The 24,297-nt window shown below is 38.9% G+C and overlaps 1 protein-coding gene across 6 annotated transcripts in view; it reads right to left on the bottom strand.

Moving 5' to 3' along the window:
- The window catches only part of SYTL5 (synaptotagmin like 5), an 88,277-nt gene that overhangs the window by 37,369 nt on the left and 26,611 nt on the right, over positions 1 to 24,297 (bottom strand). For all 6 annotated transcript variants that reach the window (XM_064646859.1, XM_064646858.1, XM_064646856.1 and 3 more), the window contains exons 2-4: positions 21,819 to 22,326; positions 11,222 to 11,437; positions 282 to 394 (exon numbers count right to left, since the gene is read on the bottom strand). In XM_064646859.1, coding sequence (XP_064502929.1) covers positions 282 to 394; positions 11,222 to 11,437; positions 21,819 to 21,937 — 448 coding nt within the window. In that variant the 5' untranslated portion in view covers positions 21,938 to 22,326. The remainder of the gene's footprint in view (positions 1 to 281; positions 395 to 11,221; positions 11,438 to 21,818; positions 22,327 to 24,297) is intronic.

Genomic DNA, 24,297 nt, shown 5'->3' with positions numbered 1-24,297 from the left:
AGAGCCTCTGCTGCTGGGCTTTGCTGCTGAATATCACTGTCCACCTGTTTTGACAGTGAGTCTTTCAGCAGCTATCTCCACAGAGATACTCCTTTCATATAGGCCTTACCTTTCCCAGACATTAATCATGAAAAAATCACTACATAGTAAGACACGAATACAAAAATAAAATTAAAATACGGATTATACTTAAAACTTCTACAGTCAAAACAAGTCAAACACTCAGGAAACAAGGTTTGAACATATTAAGCACAAGCAATTCTCTCTCTTGAGACCCCTACCTGGGAATTTGCGTAGGATAGACTGTCTGACAACATCGGTTCCAAGGTTTGACTGTTTGAATCGCTTTGCTCTCTCCTCAAAAAACCATTCTCCTGTCACTATCCGTAGCTGTCTGTATGGGGAAAATTAAAAAAGCCACACACATACACACATTAACAAATTTGGCCAACCCGGGCTACTGCTATTCATCATTTTACTGTCATGCTCACAAATTCTGGACAACATTTGCACAGTTTAAAGAGCAAAAAGATCAATTGTAAATCTTGGGATAACAGGACACATAGCTGAAAAATATCATTTTACTTTGTGAATGGAAAGCAATTTTCAGTATATGGAAATTTTCTTTGCAAAGAAAGCATTTCAACCACTTTTACTGGATTTCTGTAAAAAACATGAAACATGCTGTAATCTCAGTCCTTTGTGAACTATTCAACTTCACAATTTCCAATAGCTCCAAAATTACAAGAGAGATAGAAACAGCAACAGTGGGTAGAGGGAGAAAAACTCCCACCAAAGCTGCTGCCAGGTGAGTGAGCAGTTCATGGACCCAACCTGGTTATAGACAGGACACTGCAAGTCTATTTATATTTTTCATCTCTAGTTTGATATGCTGACCCTACATGCAGTTTCTTCACATGACAGTGCTGCTGTGAATTAGCTATGTGCCAGAAGTTCAGAGCAATGAAAATTTGCTATTGCTCTGGATAATGCTGCTTTTCTGATTTCAAATTCTTCTATCTATACTAGCAATTAAGAAAATCTGTACTGGCACTTATGTTTTCCCATGGGTATATTTTTATGCTGATTGTTAGCTTTTTCCTGAATTAGTTTCATTATGGCATAGCATGACCATTTCTACTGCCCCACTAAATACAGTTGATGGCAAAAAGCTACTAATCTTGAATACTCTAATAATAAAGAAACAATAAACAAACTAATAAACCCCAGACATTAAAAACTGATTTAACTCCATACATGTTCCTGCTTCCTGTTCAATAAGAAAACTTATTTCCAAACCTACACTGGAAAAGAAACCATCTAGTCTCTTGGGCATGAAAAATACTACAGATGGATTTAGAGCATTGATCATTATCTTTGCTATTAAATTATTTTTGAGTCGTGCCTGAAAGGAGAGTCTTACCTGAGAAAATACTAAAAATTACTGAATAGCATCCGACCATTGGTGAAAAGACCCTAATATTATCAGTTCTTCCTTACCCATTAATGAATCACACATCTCTGCATGACTCACTAAAAAAAAAAAAAAATTAAAAAACCGAAAAATTGAAATTCAAAACATGTGTCCACAAGCATAGAAACAAATTATTGCCTTATCTTGTTGTTGCAGACTCCTAATGACAAAACCTTCTATAAATCATCATCGCAATCACTCAGTCATTATGAAAGGCAGTAAATAAAAGCCCTATGCTTCCACTGAGAATTTTTAAATTACTTCAGTTGTTCACAGATACTGGAAAGGATTCACTTCCTTAGAAACTATGCACAGTCTGGCTAATGTGTAAACTGCTTTTTCTCTGAAACGTGCATTTTTTCAATTCCTTTACAGCATGCACTTCCTTGTACAGTATTCTATAGCAAGATTTATGGCAAGTTTAATGTTTTATATCAACTCATAAACCTTTCAGACCTTTCACTACCCCATCAAATTCCATTGCCCTATAAAAGACGTATCACACATTCATTTTTTTCCTCAGTTACTACCAAGTTTGACCATAAAACTCCACAAGCACTGCTTTCCCCTTGATCAAAGATTTCATTCATCCTTAATATCTTACTACAAATACTTAACTTGATCAAGGTCACACAGTTCACTGCCCACAGACTTATCCACGAAAGCGCCTTCATCCTTCTCCAAGCTCGGACAACCAAGGATAAGGTGTGACGTACGCCAAGGCTTTCAGCAGAGTGGGAGGCTGCTCCCACAACCCTACAGGCTTTTACAGCCAAATCTTGTAATTATTTCCACACACAACCCTGATTGTGACACCTACCCGGGCTGCTGGGGTTCATGGAGAGGCAGCTCTCTGCCACAGGGTCCCTGGATGTGAAGTGATGAGGGTAAGAAAACCTCTCTGGTGCCTCCTGCATCACAAGGACCCAGGAGATCTCAGCCTGGGTAGAATGTTGGCTGAGACCAGCGTGTCTACTTGTTTTACTACATATTATTGCAATCTGATGTGGAGATTCAATCCTGTAGTAGCAGGACCAAGGGCTCAAGGAGAGTCGTGGGGGCTGGAGAGATCAAAGGAGCTGCAGCCAAGGGAAGGATGGTTGGTGCAGGTGTGGAAGGAGACTGAGAAGGAAGAGAATGGAGGGCTGCTGGGCTGTACAAGGAAGGATCAGCAGAAGTGCTGTTGGTAGAGGGAGGTCCTCCCCTAGCATCCATCCCTAGGAAAGAGTCTTCCTCTCCTTCTTCACTCCACTGGGGTATGTGTCCCCTGTAACCTTAGAGCTCACCATCAGTCTCCCTCTCTCTGACTCCACTCCATCCCAACCTCTTCTACTCCTCCCTCTGGGACCAAAGCAGACTGAAAGATGGGAAAGGCTCGCACCAGGCTCAGAGTAAGGAATGAGTAGTGTGGAGAAGGACTTCCTCTTACCATCCCCTCGTAGTAGTAACTAGGACCTAATATTCTTCTTGCTCATGGTCTCAAAGATGAGCAGGGAAGAGACAGTTTAGTCTATTTGGGCAACACTAGCTGATTCTTTTTCCTTCTGGCAATGGATAAATAAGCAATCCACTTCTCTTACTAATCTCTCTCTGCCATCTGTAACCTGCCACCATTAAACAACCCCAAATTACATAGCTGGTGCTCTCTTAGCCAAAGAAGTTCAGGGTCTTCGCTGCATGCTCTGGCAAACACAAACTGGGCCCCCAAGGAAAGAAGAGTGTGCAAATCCCTTCTGCTGGTCTGAGTGGGACAGGGAGTGTGACAGTCACTGCACTGACAGAGCTGAACTGTGTGCTTGTTCAGCTAATGATGGCAAACTGAATTCCCCCTCTTACTCATCAGACCGATGTTATTAAGCAGCAATGAGATCCACATTTCCAATTGAGGTGCCAGATTTTTGGCAGGGCTACTTTGAAGAGGCCCTTACACGTTCTGCTCTGACTTCACTGAGAGAACCAGGTCTAAGGTAAAACACAGACATCTCAACTGAGGCACAAAACATGGCAAATAAAAGGAGCACTGCCTTGTTTTAGCCAAGTGCTTCACTTCTCTGGCCAATCCTGCTTATCCACAGTGAAAGGATAAAAACAACAGCCATTGACAGCCAGCCATTGCAAGTGCCTCATGGAACAAGTCTAAAGGCCTCAACACTCATTTCAGACCTTCATCCTTATTTTCATCAGTGTTATTTTGTGTTTTGAGATCCTGACTTCTGCTGTGGCAGTCCTTTTTTGCAAAAATGTCCTTACCCAACAGATCACCTCTACCAAAATAGCATTTTCTAATGAAATAAGGGGGAAACACCTAAAGCTTTGAATTTCTACTGCACTACTATCAGTTTTATTTTTCATGTACACTGAACAATTCACACTAAGACTAGTGTTCATGTTATCTTAATCACTCACAGGTGTCAGGAGTACTTATTAAAAGAATTTTTGTTCTACACATAAATAGAAATGATTTCAGATCAAATGACTGCTTAAGTCTCTGACTTGAAGTTTAAATTTCATAATTGCATTTGACATTCTGAATCAAAAATTGAAAAGCAAGACCTAAACAGTCTTATAATGATGTTATTTTCATGTATTTATAGTTATGACGAAGGCAGTCTGAAAATGGTGCATCCTACTGAAAATGGTGCATCTCTGTTCTATTTCTGATAGAAGACTTAAACATACCCTTTCTGTATAAATAATTGTTTCAGTGGGAAAAGAAACAAAGACTTTACTCAGCAGTATGTCAAATCAGGGCTTGCAGCTTTGGTTTTTGTTATTTGTAAAATGGGCCCAAAGTCCATACTGACTGTAGATCATGGTATGTGTATGCATTTTCTTTACTTTCTCAGTAGCATGTAGCTTACAATGTACAGAAAAACCTGTAATTTCTACCAAAACAGTGTTTAGATTGGTTTTCCAAGATGTGTAACAGGTGCTGAAGTCAGTAACTTTAGAAAGAAGAAAAACAGTGTTATAAATAGCAATAGCAGCAATTTTTGCATGATAGTTCTTTCCCATGCTCAAAAGAGCTAGGAAAATTCGCATCCAGGTAGCTAAGTTTAGTACCAAATACTTTAGGTACCTGTTAAAATCTTTATACATTAATTACTGATCTACCTACTCCCATAATCATGTGAGAGGGAGTATGTTACTGTTCCACGCTTCTTCCCCCTCAATGGTCTCCAACTAAATGGATTCACTTTAATAACACACTGCTCAGTTTAAAAATGGAACATAACCTACAGCCTATCCCTGTCACTCAGCTCATTATTTTCCATTCTCACTTTTGCAAGACACTTTATGGTCAAATGCCCAGTCATTAAAAAAAAAAATTTAAGATGGAAAGTCCCAAATGTTATTTTCAATTATTTCTTTTGAGCAAAGCCCCACATTAGTAAAACAGTTTCACTCTCCATTTGATCATCCAGTCTAACCCAGAAGAGGCAAGAGATTTAACCCAGCTTCCTTTCCCTCCTCTGTTCCTCAAGTTATTTTACTTCCTTCTCAGGAGTAAAACTTAGGAAAAAATGACAAGACCAAGGCTGGATAAAATGTAACCTATGCTTGAATATTCCAAACATACACCCTCATTTTTGTATGTATTCAATTCCACAGAGTATTTTCTATAATATAAATTAATTCCACTGTAGCTTTTAATTTGCTGTGAGGCTATTAAATAGAAAATTTTGACCCTGTGAAAAAAAAGCAAATTTGCTTAGAAGTTACTAAAGTAAAAAGAAATTACAAGACATTTGAAAAGCATTTGCATATTAAAACATTGAAAACTCCCTATTTTTAGGTTCCTAATGGGAATAATTGTTACTAAGATACTGATTAATTTTCATGACATGTTAAGACAGCACAAGTATTTCAAAGATGAAGATAAATTTCCCATTACTGCTTTGTTCTTCTGTAATAACTTGGACCACTTAGGTATTTGATCTTGCTGAAGAACTCCATCAAAATAAAGGCATTGTTCACAGATACCTAGACATACTCACAATGAGAAATACAGACAGCATCAAGATGTGAAATATGCCTGTCAGCAGCCTTCTTGAAGAACTTGTTGTCCCTCAATCTATTAATTATTTTGTTGGCCAAATTTAAAGCATAAACTGACCTTATCAGAAAATGAAGGAGGAAAAATTGATCTTAGTTTGAAAGCTCCTGATGACCTTAGTTCCTTGTATGCAGGGAGTAAACAGAAAAGCTTCATCTTTCAAGTGCATCACTACATATGAGCTCAATTTAACTCATTAAATAGTGTAACAACGTGACCATCAAACACACAATCCCATAAACAAAGACTGTGTTGTTCTCTGCCCTCAGCAACTGCAGAACTTCTGCAGTAGGCTGGAGATTTCACTCTAATCCTTCTTGACCTATAAATATTTTATCTTATGACCTCAGATTCTAGCTGGTAATAACACCTACAAAGAGGGAAATCTCAGTAATTTTCTCTTAATGGCCATTCAAGGGGGATATCCTTTTAAAGTAAATGTAAAAGTAAAAGTAAAGTAACTGTAAGACAATTCACATATAAACCTTTTTTTTTACATCTTTTTTGGTAGCTGCACATAAATGATACAGCAATAACATTTGATCCCAGGCCATGTGACAAGAATGTCCTTTCACTGTACTCCAGGTTTCCCAAACTCCTGTGCTACGAGTGCATAGGGAAGATACAAGAAGTTCAGAAGGAAAGAAAGTCCAAAATGTATTAAAATGAAGCAACAGGCAGAAGCTGGATGATATTATCCACATTTTCTTTTATTGACACAGCAAGTTGTTTGTTTCAGCACCTGTTTTGGATTGTTTGTGTAATTCAAGGGATATATGCAGTAGTTTCTGCAGTATTTGTGTCTTTGAATGAACACATTCCCTCGCCACCCCCAATATCAGACCTTCACTGACACCAGATGTAGTACAGTAGGTTTCCCAACAGTTCTGAAAAACTTGCTTTTGGACATACTCCTGCAGGTATAACGCATGGCTGTGTGAGAGGACTGGTACAGGTTACTACTGTCACCATTGCCTTAAGTGGCATTTGACAGACACTCTTGAGAACAATTTTGGGAGAACAGCCATGAACTAGTACAGCACCAAAGCTGTAAAGAGTTTATAAAGGGCATAAGCCCTTCTCCCTGACTTTTAAAGGTCTTATGGTATGCATGACAACATACATTTACATCATAAAAACAATATAGCCTGGCTCTGCTAATGGAGCAGCACAGCAGGTGCTGGAGTCTATACAGGTAATATTAAACTAGTCTTATTCACCAAGGCTGCTAAAAGGGGGACAAAGAAGAGGGACAAAAATAAAAGTTTTCCAACACTCTTTGCAAAGCCAGTAGTATGGTAAAACATTCCAGTTTCACAGACAGAAACACAGTATGCAGATCAGTGCTACAGAGCTAAAAGATTTTTCCCCTCCTCCTGCTTTTGTTTGAATAAATATCTCTTAACACTGGATTGTTTTCTTTTCCTTGCCTTCTGCCTTTTCATCTTATCAAAGGTTCTATTTGCATTAACTTAATTAGCTCCTCCATCAACTGTAACTCAAAAAGCCTAAAAATCCTGGTTTCTCCTGGATTTCTCACCTGAGAGAAAAGCAGAATTGAAATAATTTAAACTAGAACTATGCACAGTGATGTAGTTGAAATGCCTGTTGCAAACTTCTATCTCTGCACAGCCCACGCAGAAGATAATATCTCTGTGTACTCCCAGCAGTGTAAAAGACATTTCACAGATCATTAACTGTCATATAGTCTTGTAAAAACACTGCATATGAACAAAAAGAAAGGACACAGATTTCAATTTCATAAAGATACACAACAAAGACTTAAGCACTTAACATACAAATTACACCATGGCTTGTAATAACTTAAAGGCAGGCTTCAACCACAGTTAATCGTCAAGGTGATTGCTAAAACCACTGCTTGGCATGCAGAAATTCAGCACAATCACTGCAGGAGAAGCAGTGGCAGTGCATGTTTTGAGAAGTTGCCTCATCCATCTTTCAGCCCCAAAACTGAATCATCTTTACTGATGTCGTATGTCATAGTCCCAAAGAGAGGTTTATCCAACCTGTTTTTAAGACAACATTCTGCAACCTTTCCAAGTTATGTCAATGTTCATACCATGAACCTAAATCCTTTCACTGCAATTTAAGTATCACATGACTTTTCTTATCCAAAGTGAGGTCATAGAACAGCCTGTATGCCTCTTCAACATGCCTGCCTTCTGTAGACTTGAAACTCAGTTATTTTCAGTTTTCTCTTTCCTTGGCCAAACACGTCTGACTCCTTCCATTACTCTAGATGTACTGTGTGCTGGGCTTGGGATCATTATTTTCTGCTGATTATTTTCTGCTGAACTTTCTCCAGCTGGCCAACATGAACTGTGCTCCACAAAACTGGGCAGGTACTCTACATAAAATAGGATTGTATCATGTATTTTGCAGGCCATAATTTAGCTTGTACATCTATTGTGTGATGCTCAACTTTTCTGCAATGGAAAATACTGTTGATTCATGTTCAGCTTTTATTCAGCACAGTACCCAGATCCTTTCCTGAGGAACAGCTGCATAAGCTGTTTTTATCCTCATTCTATGACTCTGCAGCTGCATTTTTTCCCAAATGTAGTACTTCCACATGCCCACAGGGAGCCAACACTTTCTTTTCCTGCAAACCACTTCTCTAAATTCTAAACATCACTTCAAATCCTAATCCTGTCCTTCAGCATGCCTGGAGCACCTCTCAGTTTTATGTCACCTGCAGGTGCAACTGGCAAACTCATCTGCTGCATCAAGGTCTTTAACTAAAATACTTAACTGTAAAAAGCCAGGAAATACTCTGCTCTATCCCACTGGGGGTTTTTTTGAAGGTGTTTCTTTTTGTATGTGTGGCTTTTTTGTTTTAATTTATTTGTTTAGGAGTCTTTCTTTTTTTTTTTCCTCTGTCTTCTTGGGGCTTTTTGACAGTCAAATATCCATAACTACTCTGAGAACAGAGCTTTGTAATTTTCCAGGGGGGTCTGCAATCACACTGGCAGAATTTATTCCAGGGCATGGTTCCCCTGATTTGTCATCTTATTAGAATGACACAAGAAAAACTGTCAAAAGGTTAACTCAAGTCAAATTATAAGATGTCAACAGATCCTCCTCTGTCACCCTATCAAAGGTGGAAATTAAATTGGTTTTGACATTCTTTGTTCTTGAGCCAACTCTTACTCATCTTCCTGTCATCTCTCAGCTTTTGAACAACACAGCAATCATTGGTTTCAGTTTATTCAGAGAAATTAAAGGTAGTATGACAGGGTCAACATCCCTTGTTCTTCTTTTCTTCATTTTTAAAGATTAGTATTATGTTTACTGTTCTCCTCTGTCATCTCACCTGCACCCCATCTTTTCTGAAAGGCACAACGTTAACATCATCTCAGAAACTGGTTGAAGCAAATTACAAGGAGCTCAGCCAGGCTCCTACCAGTTTAAAATCATTTCACAAATCAAATACTTGAACATATTTCATCTTAAAGAGGTGAGATACTGTCCTTTGGATGTGCCCCACTGGATGCAGAGAAAGTTAAGGCATCTAGTTAAAAATAGATGCAACCTGTTAAAGCTAAAGTTAGAATGCACAAACCCTAAACTCCATGCCCTGCTGTATTAAATTTTCACTAGCTGTTTAGGTACCCAAAGTCTGACATAACTAGCAATTTGCCTTCAGTCCCTGAAACAATTTACAAAAAAACCTTACCTTTCTGATCTCATTAGTTTGATGGTCTATTAAAAAATCCAGCAAATTTATCCCTGTAATTCTTTCCCCTTTTAACATTATTATTTTATGACATCTCTTTCTTATACCAACGAGTTCTTACAACAGGGTACATAACTGAATTTTGTTGCCCAACATCTTTCTCCTTTCCTTCACGGTTATCTTACTGAGTAAAGCCACAAAATCCCATATTACCACACTAATCAAGTGAATTATTCTTCCAAGAATACACCAAGTAAATATCTTTGAACATATAACATTTCTTTTTGTATATGTACTTGATATCCTGTGTTAGAATACTGATTTTCTGCTTTTCAACGCTGTGATCTGCTACCTTCATAGAATCATAGAATGGTTGGGGTTGGAAGGGACCTTAAAGATCATTCAGTTCCAACCCCCCTTGCCTATGGGCAGAACCCCTTTCACTAGACCAGGCTGCTCAAAGCCCCATCCAATCTGGCATTGAACATTCACAGAGATGGGACTTCCATAACGTCTCTGGGCAATCCATTCCATTGTTTCACCACCCTCACAGGAAAGCACTTCCTCCCAATATCTAATGCAAACCTACTCTATTTTAGTTTGAATCCATTCTCCCTTGTCCTGTCACTACATGCTTTTGTAAAAAGTTTCTCTCTGTCTTTCCTGTCATTTCCCTTCAGGAACTGGAAGGCCACAATGAGGTCACCCCAAAGCCTTCTCTTTTCCAGGCCGAACAATCCCAATTCTCCCAGCCTTTCCTCACAGGAGAGGTGCTCCACCTCTCTGGACTCGCTCCAACAGGTCGATGTCCTTCCTGTGCTGGAGACTCCAGTGCTGGATGCAGTTCTGCAGGTGGGGTCTCACCAGAGCAGAGCAGAGGGAGCATCGTCATCTCCCTCAAGCTGCTGCCCACGCTGCTTTCGATGCAACGCGGGATATGATTGACATTCTGGGCTACCAGCAGACATTGCTGGCTCAAATCCAGCCTTTCATCCAACAGCACCCCTAAATTCTTCTCAGCAGGGCTGCTCTCCATCTGTTCATCCCCCAGCCTGTGTTGACACCAAGGATAGCCCCAACCCAGCTACAGCAGCTTGCATTTGGTCTTTTTAAACCACACGAGATTCCCATGGGCCCATTTCTCAAGCTTGTCCAGGTCCCTCTGGATGGAATCTTGAGTTTCGGGTGTGTCAACTACACCACTCAGCTTGGTGTCATCTACAAATTTGCTGAGACTGCAATTGATCCCTTCATCTATGTCATTAATGAAGATATTAAATAACACTGGTCCCAGTACAGACCCCACAGGGACACCATTTGTCACTGATGTCCATCTACAATGCTGACTACCTTCCTTCTTCATTCCCCATGCTCAATATTCCAACTGTGAGAAATGAGGGATCCCTTTTGTTTTCCCTCCTATCATAGAACAATTTAGTTTAGCATGTCCACTAATAGAGACAATATAAATATAACCCTCTTTTTCCATACTTAGATGTTCAGTTACTATAAAGACAGAAAAAAACAAGGATAGAAACATGGACTGAAATGCTTGGACTCACAATTTTTACATCTCTTTCCTTACAGTACCGCCTACCCCATCAGTCAGAACACACAGACCTCACTTATTCTTAACTCTGTTTTGTTAATTTTGAATTATTTGATGCTTACACTTACGTCTTCATAATGTGAATAGGCTGGCAATGGATTATAACTGATTTTCTGTCATTTTCAAAGTACTCTCATTAAGAGCCTAGAATCTGTGATACCGGCAGCTTTCTTTGGAAAACAAGCCAGGTGAAACCATCATGTAACTGGGAAAAAAGAGAGTACTAGACAGTGCAGCAAATACAACCACCAGATAAACCTCTTCCCTTGTGTATTCACTGCACATATGCTTTTGTGCTAAGGGGATGTACAACAGTAACAGCAGCACAAAATTACTTACAGGGCTTTAATCTCCAAAGGTATTTATGAAAGCTGCACAACTTACGCAATCTTGGCACACACCGAGCACTTCCACTGCCCGTCAGCTCCCACGACACGGCAATTACTGCAGACTCGAAGCTTGCAGGTTTGGCACAGGTCTCCTCTGTCAAAGATTAAGCCCAGGCTTTTCTGACAGCGAACACAGACCCTGCTGTTGTCCTGTTGACAGTGACGGTTTCCGCCTTTCCTTCTCACTTCCAGAAGCTCATTTTTCAATTTCCTAGAAGTAAGAAAATAAAACCTTTTAAATTTGGAGATTCAACTCAATGATCTGTAAGAACCTTTTAACAAACACTTTATGCTAAAAATACAAGACACGAGTAAGTATATTTTCTGTATTTCTGACACACATATGACAAAGGAGAATAAATCTGTCCTCCAGCTCTCAGACATGTAGTCAAGAGGAAAATCTTGTGGTAGATCAGTATAAGTAACCGCAGAGAGCTGAGTAGTTCTGGACAACTGGTAAACCATCTTTGTTTGCCCTCCTCAATAACTCCAGTCATACTCAGCCCAACTTGACAGCAGTTCAGAATTGGGACCATCCAGTGCATCCACAGAAGAAGAAAATCTTTCCTGTAAGTAGTGTGCAGTGTAAAGTAATGCTAGTGCCAGTGTAAAGTTAGTTAGGAATGCATATGCAATTCTGCACCAGGTATTCAAAGCCTTAAAAAAAACACAAACCAAAATATTTAAATAGGTAGTAATATTATGTTGTAATGCAACAATTGAAATAAAAAAAAGAGACTGTTTGTTTAAATAATGTAACTTGCAGATCTTACTAGTTCTGTCACGGACTACAGAATAAAAGCATTTGCATTTAAGACCTAATTTTGAAGGCTGCAATTTCAATTGTGTATGAGTTGTGTCTTCAAAAAGAAAATAGCTGTGAGATATAACTACTACATTTCCAACAGCAAAAAAAGGAATTTAAAGAGAAAGAGGAGGGAAAGATAATTAGAGAGGCAGTTTTGGATGGTTATCTTCCCAAAACAGGGATTTAAACAGGACCCCACCATAACATAAACCTCTCAATGATAGCTATTTGAACCTTAATTTCTGACCTCAACTCCAGAGTTTTCCTTCCCATGCCACAGCTTCTAGCTCTTTCCCCTCCCACCCTGAGCACAGAAACATCTAGGTTGGAAGGGAATATCGGAAGTCAGGTACTCTAAACTCACAAGCCAAAGCAGAGACAACCAGACTGGATTGATCAATGCTTTGTCCGACTAAATCTTGAGTAACAGAGCAACTCCGAGTAGAGTCTGCAGTGCCTCTGGGCACCTGTTCCATAATCTAATTCTGTTTTGTTTTGTCTTAAATAATAATAAAAGAAATCCTTCCTAATATCTAACCAGAGTCTCCAACATTTCATCTTGTTCCCGTTACCCTGTGTACTTCCAAAAAGAGTCTGGCTCCATTTTTTCTATACCGTTGCATTAAGGACTTTATGACAGCAATCACATCTCTCCTTTGCCTACTCTTCTGAAGGTCAAGCAAATCCAGTTCCTTTTACCTCTCCTCACCATGCCCCAGCCCCAAATCATCTTGATGGCCCTCCATTGGACATGCTCCAGTATGTCAATGCCCCTCCTGTTTTGGGGAGCCCCAAACTGTAAATTGTATTCCAGATGGGGTCTCACAATTGCTGACTAGAGGGGACAATCACTAGCCTCAACTGCTAATGTAGTTGAGGCCAGTGTGTGGCCAAAACTGTTGTGTTCTCTCAACACTTCTCAGCTGAAGCTCCATCCACTCAAGCACCAAGCTCTTTGTCCTCCTATCCATCTCAACCTGTTCAATAAACAAGCAGGTTCCCTGCTCTCTCCAGGCTCTTTCCTGACTTCTTCCTGCACCTCCCCACCCTAATCCCTTCTATCTTCAGCTGCTCCATCCTCCTCTCCAGAGTCCCAGCTCAGCAGCTGATGCAGTCTGTCAGTTTTAGGTGTCTGGGTATTGCTGCATCCCCATTACTCCACTTTCTTTCATGCCCACCATCAGTCAGGAGCTTCCAAAGTCCCTCAGTCACACAGCACTCCAGCTCACTGAAATCACAATCTCTGCATACACGTGGATACTTTAAGGGGGGTTTAAAAAAACCCTGCTACCGGTTTCACCTAAAGATCAATATAAAGGATGTCAGACTTAAAAACACATGGAAGATAAAACCAACAAAAGATTACAGGTTGCAGCCCAGTAGAGGAGGCCAGGAACATTGCTTGGGCCACCAGAGAATCAGCTCTAACAGAATTAGGTTATTTGTGGATACACAGCCTTGCTAACAGTTGGCTTGCATTTTCCTTCCCATTGGGATCCCCTGAACAACAGCTGCTCTGAAGCCACCTGACCTGTGGATGTTCAGCCTCTGGCAGCTTTTGAAAAAGGGCATGTCCAACCCCTCCAGGCAGCGAACTGCAAATCCTGTCAAGTGTTTTCCTCTGCTGACCTCTATCCAAAAGTGATTGCTTCATTCTGCTTTAGACCCTTGTCTCACATCCAATCCAAACAGCCTTTCTCTTATGCCATAGCCTTCAAAATCCAGGTTTCATGAGCTTTCTTGGTACTTTGTTAACTGTTCTCGCAGTTTATCGATTGCATCTTACATCTCCCTACTTCCTGTAGAGATAGATTTGGCTGTGGGCACACGTCCATTTCCTTCTGTCAATCAGCCAGCTCTAAATGCTGATTAAAAGGTGCCTTACACTACAGACACTGCCCACTGTGCTGCATGTTGCCATCGTGCACAGGAAAGGGAGATGTTCACTGCCTTTGCCACCCTCCCCCTCGATCTGACTTCTAAACAAGTTTACCTTCAAACAGCAAAAGTCAATTCATCTGCTTCTTCTGGACTGAGAGATAAAGGTAAAGAAGGTATTGTGCACCTTGGCCTTTTCCACGTGTTTTGTCACTAGGCCCTCTGTTCCATTCCTAACCTTCCTCTGGCCTCCATTTTCTTGCTTAACTTTTCCTCCTGTTCACCTCACCCCAATTAATTTGATTGCAAACCTGGACCACCAATTCTTTGCTTTATCATAGGTCTTTCTCTACCTCATCTTTTTCATGGTCTCCTGTCTAAATTGTGACTTTTTAGACAGTACAGATGCCAACACCCAATTTCCTTTTGCCATTCTAACATTTGAGCTCTCTGTAATATCAAAGGCATATATTTAAACATGCAGTTAGATATTTTTAATCTTCAGTATTAAACAAGAATTAATCTTCAACAGAGACAATTGAATTTTCACTTTTTATCTATGTTTGTTAAGATTTGGTGAATCACATGCCACAGAACCAAAGGGGCACATCCAATTCAGTTCCAGTTTCCTTTGAGACCTGAACATCCGCATGCAGAATGACAAACTGATCTTTGCCCAAGTGTCAGGGCAACTCAAAAGATGAATATTGTTTATCCTCAAATCTCAAAAGGGTTAAAATATTAAGCAGTAGCAAAGGCTCATTTTTTTCAGCACAGATTTATTTCCAGTGGCTTATTTTTACTTAAAAGCTTTAGATCAATAGTGACCTCTTGCATTTCAGGAACTTCACAGGCAGTGTGATGCCATCTTTTTTTGCAATTATCACTGTGTCCTATGGACTGCATCCAGCTGCCTAATGGTGAAACTAAACCTTCACTGACCTCCTTCCATTACAGTCTTCTCCCTCCTATCTGCAAATTTTTGTGCTTTGCTAGAAGTATTATTGGTCACAAAATCTGTGGTTTAAATAATTCCAGTTTAAAATTACGAAATCTCTATCAGCCCAAACCAATAAACAGAACATTTTTTTTCAATGGTTGCTTAGAGATCAACATGTTAAAAAACTTATCAGTATTCTTTTGACATTAAAAAGGCATCATTCCTACTATCCTGCAGAGGTGACTGCAACAGATTTCCCACTTCTTATGCAACAGACAATCTAAAATTCTTGTCAGGTGACAGCTGATCTGTCATCAGCATGAATTCTGAGAAGTGTTTGTTTTCTTATTTTTGAATAAAAACTGCCTTTGATGAGTTCCAGGAAATCGAGAGACAATAAATCAACCCACAGCTTCTCCACTCCCTTAATCAAATAAAATTAAAAAAATCAGAAAGCAAATAAATAGTGTATGGACAGATACACTGGATATGAACTTGCATTTGAGATTCCCTATATTATTTGTTGAACTGAACTACTGAATGACTGTAACAAATATGCTCAAATCTTAAGAAAATAAAGAATGAACTGTCTCCAGGGCCTGGAAGAGTAGGAGAAAGTGGGTGAGTCATCTGAAAAAATCCATTATCATAACAGCCTCTAAACCACCAGAGCTGAGCTGCACTAGTTACACAGTATTGAAAAGGGATAACAAGTGCAGCCTGTAGCTTCACTGACTTAACAGCTATGTTTATCTCCCAGGGCAGGAACCAACCTTATTACAAACACCCAATTTCCTTTTGCCATTCTAACATTTGAGCTCTCTGTAATATCAAAGGCATATATTTAAACATGCAGTTAGATATTTTTAATCTTCAGTATTAAACAAGAATTAATCTTTATCAGTCTTCTCCTAGTAATATAAAGGGGAAAATAAAACTCAGCAGAAGCCAATTTAATAAGATGCTGGAAAAAAAAAGAATCCTATCCTACACTGAAGTTTCTAAACATCTATCACAACAGCTGTTTGATAAAAGATGGCTATTAAAAAGAAATTTGTTTCTGCCAAGCATAACAGAATAAGTAGCCATTCCTCTAAACTGTCTAATAACTGTACTCTAAACTCTACTGTCAGATAAAATATATTAAGTGAATTGGAGTTCTGTCGTAACCAGTATTTCAGGCAATACTGAACAACTTAATCTGAACCTTTCCAAATGTGGCCTAAGAGGCCCATCTAAAATGTTAAAGCAGAAAACAAACCAAAGCAAAAAACCAACCAAACAATCCAATCTCCAAATCTTAGCCAACACTGAATTTGAAAAATTACTCAGATCCTAGATTAAGTCCATATAACAAATAAATATGGAAATCTGAGGTCTCGAAATGATGAGGGGAAGAAAAAATCTGCAAGGACTGCAATTCTACAAAACCCACCCAGAGGAGCAGCAGTCATAACTCTTAGCACAGTTCCCCTCCACCTGCCAGAGGCACACAAGAGTCCCTAAGGGAGTCTGATTCTTCCCTACTGATGCTAAAAATTACAAGGTAGCCAAAGGCACTTGATCCCTCACAAATGTAGCCTCCAGAGATGAAATATTCCCAAACCCCTACAACCCTGCAGAGGAAGTATTGAGAAACCTTAACAGATCCATTTTTTCTTAATAGTATGCTTTATCCGAGAGCATATTTATTCCCCACATATAGAAAGTAGAATAACTGTACTGCTGCAAGAGGCAAGACACTCGTTGTCCAAGCAGTGCCAAATTAACTCTGTAAGCATGATCCACTTGCTTTGAGTCAGGTAATTTTTTTTATACCAAACTGACTGGTTTGTCTGGGGTTTTTTTCATTCTAGTAGGATTTCAGAAAACTTTTTGTTTTGATTTCTTTTTCTACCTTATCTCCTCCCCCTTTTAAAAAAACCAAACCAACAAAACTACTGTAAAATGCAATGGCATACATAATTCCTCAATTTGATTTTGAAATTTCTCCTGGATGTTCCTTCTTCCCATTTCTAAAACCTTTTCCCTCTTAAAATGTAGAAGAGCAAAATCCAAGTATACCTAATTTTATTTTGCCATTCTAAATTTCCAGAGTCCAAAGAGTCATAAAAAATAAAAGTACCAAAAAAAAAAAAAAAAAGGTAACCCTCCCCATCCTCAACCAACTACAATTAAAGAAATTAAAGAAATTAAATATATTAAACTGTTTCTTCACAAATGAATAGACACATCCTTTTTCTGAAGCTGTGCAGCTGTTAACTGAGATACTAGAGAATTTTTCTGTGCAGGAAGTGGCACCAACATACGTCTGGAGCATGAGGAAGAAAGGAAGTTTCCTCCCAAGACTGATCCTCAATACCTTCTACAAATTCAACCAGACTCCCTCCACTGTGTGGTACAGTATGTTCAAAATAACAGTAAATACCACTGACAACTCACAAAAGGAACTGGGCTATTATCAATTTCCATTGACATCTCCTTGCATTGTAAAATCTGCTTGAGTGCCTGAAGTATTTTTTAAATTATTATTTAATAAGCACAGAATTTCCCATTTTGCTTACGTAACATGTCTGCATGATAAAAGGTTGATAAAAATTATTAACTGTGTTAAGAATACTGAAGTGTGGAGGCATACGGGTGACAAGACAAGGAAACAGGAAAAAGGCAAAAGTGAATTTACAAAGAAAGAGAGATCTGACATAATGAATGCAGAGCCCAGTGAACAAAAGGAAAGTGAGGCATAGGAACTGAAATGATACTGGATACCATAATGATAAACTTTCACAGATGAACAATTTTCTGCGTAACTCTCTCATATTCTCAAATAAAAATGGTTACTAAGTATAAAACAAACAAACAAACAAAAGAAACAAGAACAAATTGCTTGTTGATTTCTTACTAGTCTGACAAAAAAAATTGTACTCAGAATATAAGAATTAGTCACCATCAGAAATTCTTTCAGCAATGGAGGATCGTCATTCTGAGAGAACACAGGACACCAGAACAAGCAAGGTAACCCTTAGAGTAACTGGCAATAGTAACTACTTTTGATGGAGAACTCTTTACTTCAAAGAATAACAATGTGCTAAACTGTTAAATTCACTTTCCAAATGACTGAGCCACCAGGCAGCAAGTTTGCTACTTCCCATAGGGGTACAGATGAGAATATGCTTTAACACAAGGGCTCTCTCCTTCGAATATTTATAGACAGTTTTACAAAAACACAGACCATGCACCATGCTATATATGCTAGCTTGCAACCATTTTGTGCTTATAAACAGATCCAAATGTACAGTCAGCAGATAATACCCATTCTCATTCCTCAAACTTCTTTTTTCCCCCTCTAAAGTACTTGGCTGTAGCTACCACATGGTGGTGTCCATGCTAGCAGTTTTTTCTGCATTACACTGAAGTTAATACTCTAAATTGCCTCCATGGATCTCTTTGGACTGATAAGGAGGTGCCATTTTGGTTAAATGAAAAAGACAAGGCTGCTAACTTTGCTTGTCAATATAAATCTGTAGCTGGTGCAATTCTTCTGGCAACCAAAATGATTCAATAATAACCAATTAAAGGCTTTTCCTTGGAAGAAATTGGCATGTTCCTTCTTTCTTTTCTCAGTGCAGCAATTATTACACTTTTACACACCCCCCACCCCCAAAAGCATGGCATTCATAGCTTTGCTCCATAAAGAATGAAAAGAACCTTTGTATTTTAAAACAGTTCAGGTAAGAAAGCAATGCACACTAGCAGTGTGCCACATGTGGCACTCTGTGGTAGCAGAATAATATTGATGTGAAGATGTCAAATAGCTCCAAATACAAAATGCCATGACCATCAGACCCGTTTCCCTGTGTACCACCACAGCTGGGGAGGAGGCAGTGGGGCCGCTGTTGGAACAGAAACAAAGCACCAGCAGTTCAATGAAACACACCTATTCCTTGGTGCATCCCCCTTTCCACAGATACATCCTTTCCATTTCATATTGACTTCACACCTGACACACTACACATTAAATGTGATATTTGTTTTCATAAAAAAGGTCTTAAAAGAACAAAACTGTTTCAACATAGTAAAAGGATGGGGAGATAAGGACAAAGATACAAGTTTCAGTTCAACACATTGAGTTCAGCATGTCTTGACTCACATGTTAGAAGAAACTTTTTTACCATCAGTGTGGTCAAGTTCTCTATTTTTAGCTGTTGTAGCTGTGTTTAATGTTTTTACTCAAATAATCTTAGCATTTGAAAAAAATCATGATGATAATTTAACTGATGTCAAAAGCATCATAATGTTTAGAACACTGTAGGTGATTTGCACAAGTAATCTACTAAAAGCTTTAAATCAATATTCAAAGAAAACTTCTAGTCATGCAAGATGCAAACAGAGTTAAGAAAATTAATCTTCATTAGAGATAGATTATTTGTATTATCAAAACTAGACCCCAAAAAGGGAAATTGCTGCCTTCTGTGTTTTTCTCACGTGTAGGTGAAATACTGGCACATCAAATAAAAATACAAGAACAGCCACCTGCACCCCAGAACACAAGTATGAGCAGTGATAGTGAAAATAACCCTTAACAATTTAATTATTAGGACATCCTCCTACATATATCATTGCTTTCATGTTGAATAGCAAGGTTCTCTCAAGTTCCAGTGGCTTTTGAAGACTAATAGGAACAGAAAGAAATAATTATCAAGATGGATTCAGAAAGAATGGAGCAGACAAATAAAAATTCTTCAGTACAATATGCAAGTAAACATCTTTCAAGAGTGAAAAATGCCTTGAAAAAATAAACACTTTGCTCTTTTGCAAAGTACTTCAATAAAATACATAACAGATTGTGCCAAATGGAATTCCAAAGACAACAAATGTTCCTCTGAAGTATAGTTACAAGGCACAATTAGATATCCTTGCCAAGCTGTATTGAGAAAGAAAAATTAAGAAGTCTCCTAGGAAGCAGATACCCATCCAATTCTTTATAGTTTTTACATTTTGGAAGTCCTTTATAGACTACGTTCCACTGTTATCAGGCACAATATAGTCTAGTGACAATGAATCTGAAACCAATTGGTTCATTTACAGGTGCTAGAAATATGCATAAGCATCACATTGCATCATTAGTTATCCTAATTATCATATTTCAGATTAACTCAGTTTTCAGCATTTTCTTAGGGTGTTCTTTCCATTTGTACCAAAACACTGATAAGTCAATACCACCTGTGGCTTTACTGAACTGTATCTTCCAAAGATGCCTTAGGTTTTCAGACTCAGTAGGTTTGGCAGAGTGACTTCCAGCAGTATCAAAAAAACCCCATATAGTTTGAGGGTTTAAGACATCATATTAAAGCAAAACAAAGCAACAGCAATAAAACTCCCCAAACTAAGCAAATAAAACAAAACAAGAAAAAAAAAAACACAAAACCTCAGGAGTTGCAACTTTCCACTTGAGACTGGAAAATGACAGTGGTAGAAAAGAAAGCTTTCTGGGGCTTTAGGAAGCCGGTGATCTGATGCACTTCATACTGATGCCTTTGACAGATGACTAGTGGCTCATCACACATGTCCAAGGCCACCACCTTAGAAAACTGAAAAACTTAATTTGAAATTTTTATCTTATTACTAAATAGAGAACAATGCATAGAACAAACAGTGCTCCATCTGTTTTCTTCTTCATCTGACAAACCATTAAGTAGATAAAATGATTAATTCCCCCAAACCACCATAAAGAAACACTTTTCCTCCCAGTCTGACAGCAGCAGAAGCAACCGGTTTTAGCCCACCCAGCGAAGCCACTATGTTGCCCCAGGTAAATGGGCTGCACACCAACAGGGGCATTGCACTTAGACTTGGTTCTCTCGACAGAGAAAAACTTCCAAACACAGTGGTTAACTCTGCATAGATTTCCAAGTAATAGTTTTACACAATAGAAACCTCAGCAGGTTCTGGACGTACATCTGTGCAATGCACTGCGTCTAAAATGCTTTTTAGAAAATCAAAGGGAAAAACAATGAGGTCTGGATTGGAATACATGGAAAGAAACCAGCAAAGGCTGGAAATCTTCCCTTTGTCATCCATTACACTCAGCAGCCTCGCCAACAGCATCCATCCACACTAAGCCTAATTCTAAGCACAAGCACTGCATAAAAGTTTAAAAGGGCAGTGTGGAAAAGTGAGAGGAAGCATCAAGAACATCCTGGAAAAGCAGAGAAACTTTCACAGAATTGATACTTAGCTGAATTAACTCAATTTGAATCAGTTAAAATAGCTGAATCTCAGCCTGTCTCCACACACAGTTCTCTGAACTATGATTTTTATTTTTTCTCCTCAGAAAAGAACTCATGGACTCTGTTAATACCCCGAGATTCTCCTTCTCCCAGCTTTTGAGCTCTACTTTTGAGATCCCCATCCGAGATTACTAGTTTTATTTATTTATTAGTAAATCTAAGCCATTTGAAAAATCAAACGCCCCTCCTCCTCCCTATTCTGTAAGTACTACAACAATAAAAAAAGGTCATCATCTCACATTTTCCCCAGGCTTTATGCAGTCCTGAAGAGGCAGATGCCAACTTTCTCTCCCTCTAACACCTTCCAAACTTCTTCATCTCAGAAGGCACACATGTACAGCACCTCTCAGAGGAAGAAAGTTCAAGAGCTTACTAAAGCCTTCCACTCACAGGGGAAATTCAGCAAACTAAATCTACAGAATCTGAAATTTATAAACCACTTCTGCATATTTTTGCACTGGTTATCTTACACTTTTGCTTTGAAGTGTTGGACATCATTTTGGTTTACAGAGAGCCACACTAGCAAGAAATATTCTTTTTAGCACACTTTACTTGGACTTCTAATTAACTGTGTCTTCTCCCAACACTCATCCTTCTCCTGAGGCATCAAGAAAACCTTCACTGGGTACAACAAAAGTATCTACTAACCATATTTTTAAAAGCAATGAAGAGTTACCTTATTCTTTTATCTTCAACTTTTTTCAAATATTCATCTCTCTTCAGTACTCCCAGTATTGTTTCCCTTTCATGTTCCAACAAAAATGACAAATTGATGATCTCCAGGTGCTTTGTCATGGTTCTCCAACACTCACTCCTTCAACAACCACTTTGCCCAATCCGTTCTTCCAATGATTGATTTGCACAAGTCCAAAGGCACGTTTGTGTCAGAGTTGCAAGATCCACACAGTCAAGAGGTATTTTGAAAAATGCTTCTTTAAATTAACTGGGTGGCAAGATTGTATTGCTTTGCCTTCCAGCTACACAAGAAATAAAGGTTTCTCTTTTGTTTGTTCCTTGAGGAAGCCAGTCATTTTCCTGGTTACTGGATGCCCTCGGGTCCTGACCGATGCTCACCGACACACTGCAGGCCTTCAGACTGCATTCATGAGCAGCTGCAGAATCAACTTCCTGAATAATTGTAGTTTGGAACCACGAAACAGCTGGGTATAGTTATTTCAAACTACCTGAAAGTCAAAACAAATATGTCTGGGTGATTTTGAAATTACCATCAGAATCGGATTTGAGAAAGGCTTAATCTAGTAATGGTTTGGAAGTCACCAAAGAATGGCTTTCAGACTATCAGGTTTTTCAGTGGCTACTTATACTCAACTGACATAAAAGCATTTTCTTTCCCCTCTCACCCCCCCAAGAAAATAGTAAAAAAATCTCGCTCTTTCTGCAACACAGATCCAATTATCAGTGTCATTTTTATCAGGTAAGAAAATGGGACAGAAGATCAATACATAAGTTATTGCACAACAAGTCAATGCAAGGCAGAAATATAAGTCAGAATTGCCAATTATGAGTTTACTATTACTGAAAATTGGGAAACAAACAAATCACAGACAACTACTACTGGTTAGATTGCTATATTAAACATACAAAAGCTAAGTAATTAAAACACACAGGGAAAAATTTACTTTTATTCTCTGTGATTAGTTTAATAAGAAAAAAAACTCCACAACACTGGACCATTATGTTTGTTCTCAAATTCCTGAAAAAGGTGTTTTTATTCATACCATAAGGCCAAGTTACTTTTAAGAAAAAGAAAAAATCCAACATGTGAATTGCACTCTGTCACTCTCAAGAAGGTCAAGTTCTTCCTTGAATTGCCTAGAAAAATGCCTTGTAAAAACAGCACTTTCAACCCAATGAGATCCCAACACCAGCAAACTAGGGAACACAGGGCATTGGCATAAAACTCATAGAGCCAAGTTCTGCAGTCAGAGAATAAGCTATTTGCTTGGCTGGTCAAGGTGCTCTGAATATCTGTTCATCTGTTCATCAATTTTTCTTGCAAGGGCAGGTCACACACACCATTATTCTGAAAGGTATTTATTATTTTTAACTGGGAAAAAAGTGCCATTTTTTATTGAAAATGGAAAGCTAAGAGGTAAAGGGGAAAGACTGAGCAAAACAATTAGAACTTTAGGACAACAAAAGTGTTAAAAATGGTCTCTGACCCCACCATTATTGCCTTGATGATGTGCTGCAGGCAACTAATGTTCTTGCAGAAGAACAGTGTAGTGGTACAACAAGCAGGCTACCAAGATCACTCAACCTTGTGAGATATATTCTGGCACTGGGAATGTAGGGAAGAGAAAAACCACTTCATAAAGTTAACTTGACATGTGGACATATTTTCTGAGCTTTTTTCCTTTAACTCTAAAGAGGTTAGTGCTCCTACCAGAATATAAAAATCCACAAATATTCCCTTAACATCGTTGATCCTTAGAAGTCCTGGAAGATTTTTCTCTCAATACAGAGGGGCACATATGAAACCCAAAATTACTAACACACCATGCCATAATTGGGAATCCAGTTATTTCATTTGCACATGGAGCACAGGGTCAAATATACAGACCCCAGAGCAGAATTAAGCACTGGTAATGCTTAGGCTGATGAGATCATAAACTATCTCATAAGAGGGACTTAAAATTTCAGTGAGTGCTACACATTCCTGTGCCAGATGTAAAGCAGCTGAAAGATTGCTCCATTGAGTTTCTTACAGGGAAGAATTCCTAAATCACAGGACACACACCATTGCCAGCAGAGGCAGCACTTGCAGGTAGAAAGGAGGTAGGATCTAAATTCCACATGAATGGAGATTCTTCAGAGCCACAGATCAACAGGTACAGCTACCCCTGGCTACGCTCAGGAATAGGTAGGGAAGAGGATAGATTTAGGAGGCAGCACTAAAGGTGGTGGTAAGAGGTCTGAAGGCATGGAGAGTGGAAGAACACAAGAAGAATTTAACAGGAGAGAAGGGAAGAATTATTCTTACTGCCCACAAGCACAACCTGACATTACAACTGATCTCCAGGTTAACACTGCTCTAAATGCCAGCTGAGATTGGCTTAGAAACAGCAGAGCAGAATCACTGGACAGTGCTCTATTCAACAAAATTCTGGTATCTCATGCTGTCAACTAGATGG

The sequence above is a fragment of the Pseudopipra pipra genome, chromosome 2 (assembly GCF_036250125.1).
Source record: "Pseudopipra pipra isolate bDixPip1 chromosome 2, bDixPip1.hap1, whole genome shotgun sequence".
NCBI lineage: Eukaryota > Metazoa > Chordata > Aves > Passeriformes > Pipridae > Pseudopipra > Pseudopipra pipra.
This window is presented reverse-complemented; position numbering and strand designations above follow the sequence as displayed.